Here is a 3,380-nt window from a genome sequence, read left to right as displayed (position 1 = left end):
GTGAAGGACTGTGTTTTGCAGAATACATAGATTCTAAAACCTGAACCGAAAGAGCAGATTGATTGTTCATCATTCTGGAAGCAGTAATTAGTAATTACTTTATTTAACGGAATTCATTCAATGGAACCACATGAGTACACCCTCGGAGGCAGCTAAACTTAGGACATATGTAAAATTAGATGTTGCAGTGATAGGCAAAATCCTTGGGTAGATATTTATTATAGCTTGATTAAGAATCATTGTACTACAAACATATAATTTTAAACTCAAAAAAATGATGAAATAAACATTATTGATTACTGATTTATTTTAATTAAGCTAGCTCAATTAACATTTCAGATTAATAACTCCATTCCTTTGGAAGAAAGATATCAGCTGAAGAATTATTATGTCCTCCCTTTGCAGCTGCTACACAACGTGTTGCATGAACATCATAATTGATGCTGTTATTCTTATTGTTTGTCTTAGAATCTAGATTAGCAATTTTTCCTTGGCTTGGAAGGTTGCTGCTTTGATCTGCAAGCAAAACAGCATGCATTTTAGTCCAGTTGTAATATTCATTAGCAAACATTAAATCATCAGAACTACGTGTTAAAACAATTGGCAGATGATTAATTTGGTGCTTGGATTAGTATACGAACCTCGTCGAGGTGCAAACTGAGAGCCCAGTTCATGCACATTGAGATTTAAAGCTTGAACGACCTTAGCAGGAAGGAGAACTGGAGAACATGCAGGTTTCTTGTTTGGTTGAAAATTTTGGCCTGCTCTACGAGGTAGAAAAAATCCGGTTCCACATTTCTTTTCTCCAGAATCTAGAAATACTGCTCGCATTCCAGTAGTTGTTGCTGGTGGTGATACCCGCGTTCCTCCTGGAACAATTATAGGCCTCTGGTAGAATATTGTACTTGTGCGAGGTTTCAAATGCGCGTCGAATTGATCGTACTACAAAAGCATACAAATAAAATGAAATTAGAAAAGAAAAGTAAAAGCAAAAATGATCAATTAAAAAACTTTAAACTTACATTTAAATTTGAGTTTTAGCTTATCGGAATCAAATTTTAAAATTGATTTCTATTTATTCCAGGTAGAGGAATATATATTTGTATAATAAAATGAAAATGACTTTGGAGAATATTCTTAACTTTTGTTCAAATTATATTAATCAAATGCAAAATGGGCGCACATCAAAGATTTGAAAATTTGAATTTTGATGTTTATGGCGTTCCACTAATTATTCCTAAACACAATCTTTGGGGTACCCCTGGTTGATTGTACCAGAAACTAGGGCGCATGCATGTCTGATAGTTAGCAAGCATACCATAGGAAATGTTCCGGTGTCTGCCCTGGATGACATTTTAGGTCCTGTATGATTTTGATGCTGCTGATGGCGTTGTTGATGATTACTATTATCATGACGATGTTTTTGACGAGGCTTCAAAGATTCCTGTAAACCATACAGATAAAACTTAGCACCACATGAAAAGAAAATGACTGAAAGGAAATTAAATGTTATTTGTATTGCTTAAAAACCGAAACATTTTTTGCGGATTTTTTTTTGATCGATAAAGAATCTGGATACGGATTCTTGTATCACAACTATTCCGATACTCGTGATCATGTATGCATACGGATGATATATCAAAGTTGTTGAGAGTTGGACTAGCTACTCAATCTTAATCACATATTATAACATGGCGGTAAGAAGCTATGAATTGATGAACATATCACACATGACCTTAAAGAAATCAACAGTACCAATCTATTAATCCTATAAAATGACAATGACGATCAACACAGGAAACCCTCCTGTGGAGATTAGTAGAAATATATATATATATATATATATATATATATATATATATTTGTGTGTACCTTGAATTCCCAAACTTCGTCGAGAACATGGGTAGGAAGCCATACCCTTCCTTCCTCGAACCCAACATAATCATTCTCCTCTTCTTCTTCCTGAAGTATTATTGCTGCTGCTGATGATAACTCCATTACTGACATCGCAAAGACGGCAAAAATGTTATGATGGGAGAAAGAAAGAGAGATTGAGGAAATCTAGGGAGAATATTGGTGTTGTATATAGATATGATATTGATGACTAGTGTGAGAGATTAAGTAGTGGTAGAAGAAGAAGAAGCTTTATTTTCTAACTTCTAACCTGATTTCCAACCAAATTATATGGACGTGGGAGTGGGTATCCCAAGTGGTGTAGTGAGAGAGATTAGTTTATTTACTAATATCAACTTCATTGTCAATTATTTGACTAATTTAACCTTACTTTGGTTACAAAATTGCAATTTATATCTTGTCGAAAACGTCTTAGTTAGTAGATTAGGAGAGGGATATGTTTGTAATCCAGTAGGATTACTATCTCCATCACGACGTGGGAATAGTTGAGGCGTGGATTGGGTTCGGTAAACCTCTCTCTCTTCCAAACATTGGTGGTGGTTATGGGTGTGGAAATATGGATAGGTTGTTGCAATTGATATAGGGATACTATTATCTGCTCAGCTCAACCACGTAATTAACAACGACTATACTCTTTTTTCCCTCTGTAGAATTTCCAACTGTTTCACCTAAAAAAACGTGACATCTACAATGGACTCGAGTCATTACGAGACATTTCAATCCCACTCTTTGATTTATGTAGGAAGTACATGATGAAATCCGGCTCTTTGATTCATGTTTAGGAACCATCAGGGGATGGCACCGTTGACCAAGAGTCCGACTTCCAAGTAGGAGATAGGATTTCATGAAATACTACCTTTATGTAAATTAAAGTTTAAGTTATTAATGTTTCTTCTTTCCTATTAAAAAGAAAAAGATTTATGTTTAGGAATTACATAATGAAAACAAATATTTTACCACACGTAGCAGTGTGATATGTTAATTATTTTGGATTAATCAAATAAACACTCAAGACTGTGTGGTTCAAATATTTAGGCATAGTTTATGAGAGACTGATTTTTCCATTGATAAATTTGCTGAGGGTATTTCCTATAATATGCCCATTTTACTGTCATTATGGGATGAACAAACTTGAAAAACGGATGGTAATTCTCACTGCAGTTGAAGAAGAGCACGCTCTTTGTTTAACATCGCGCGTCTAGATTTTGGCCGTGCGGTTTATCTCCAACCACAGACGTCTGACTCTCAGCAATGCAGTTAACATTTTGTCGCTCAACGAAACTATCCAACGGCTAGATCCAAAAGCTATATATGAATTCCTATAAATACTAATTTCTCACATCATTATCAAATTACCCCTCCTTCAAACCTCAAATATCACGCAAAATCTCTTCTAACTTCAATATAATTTGTTGAAAGATATCTCGACCATTGTCAGTTTATCGAGCTCTGTCTACTCGAAAGAA

General features: G+C 34.9%; 1 protein-coding gene across 1 annotated transcript; it reads right to left on the bottom strand.

Moving 5' to 3' along the window:
- Window positions 1-208: 208 nt before the first annotated feature.
- On the bottom strand, window positions 209-2,191 carry LOC113285935. The gene is made up of 4 exons (XM_026534670.1): window positions 1,873-2,191; window positions 1,319-1,444; window positions 642-942; window positions 209-516 (listed from the first exon to the last, which is right to left on the bottom strand). The coding sequence occupies exons 1-4, from the start codon at window positions 2,005-2,007 to the stop codon at window positions 341-343; spliced, it is 738 nt and encodes a 245-aa protein (XP_026390455.1). The 5' UTR covers window positions 2,008-2,191; the 3' UTR covers window positions 209-340.
- Window positions 2,192-3,380: the final 1,189 nt, after the last annotated feature.

This window comes from Papaver somniferum, chromosome 6, assembly GCF_003573695.1.
Source record: "Papaver somniferum cultivar HN1 chromosome 6, ASM357369v1, whole genome shotgun sequence".
Taxonomy (NCBI): Eukaryota; Viridiplantae; Streptophyta; class Magnoliopsida; order Ranunculales; family Papaveraceae; genus Papaver; species Papaver somniferum.
This window is presented reverse-complemented; position numbering and strand designations above follow the sequence as displayed.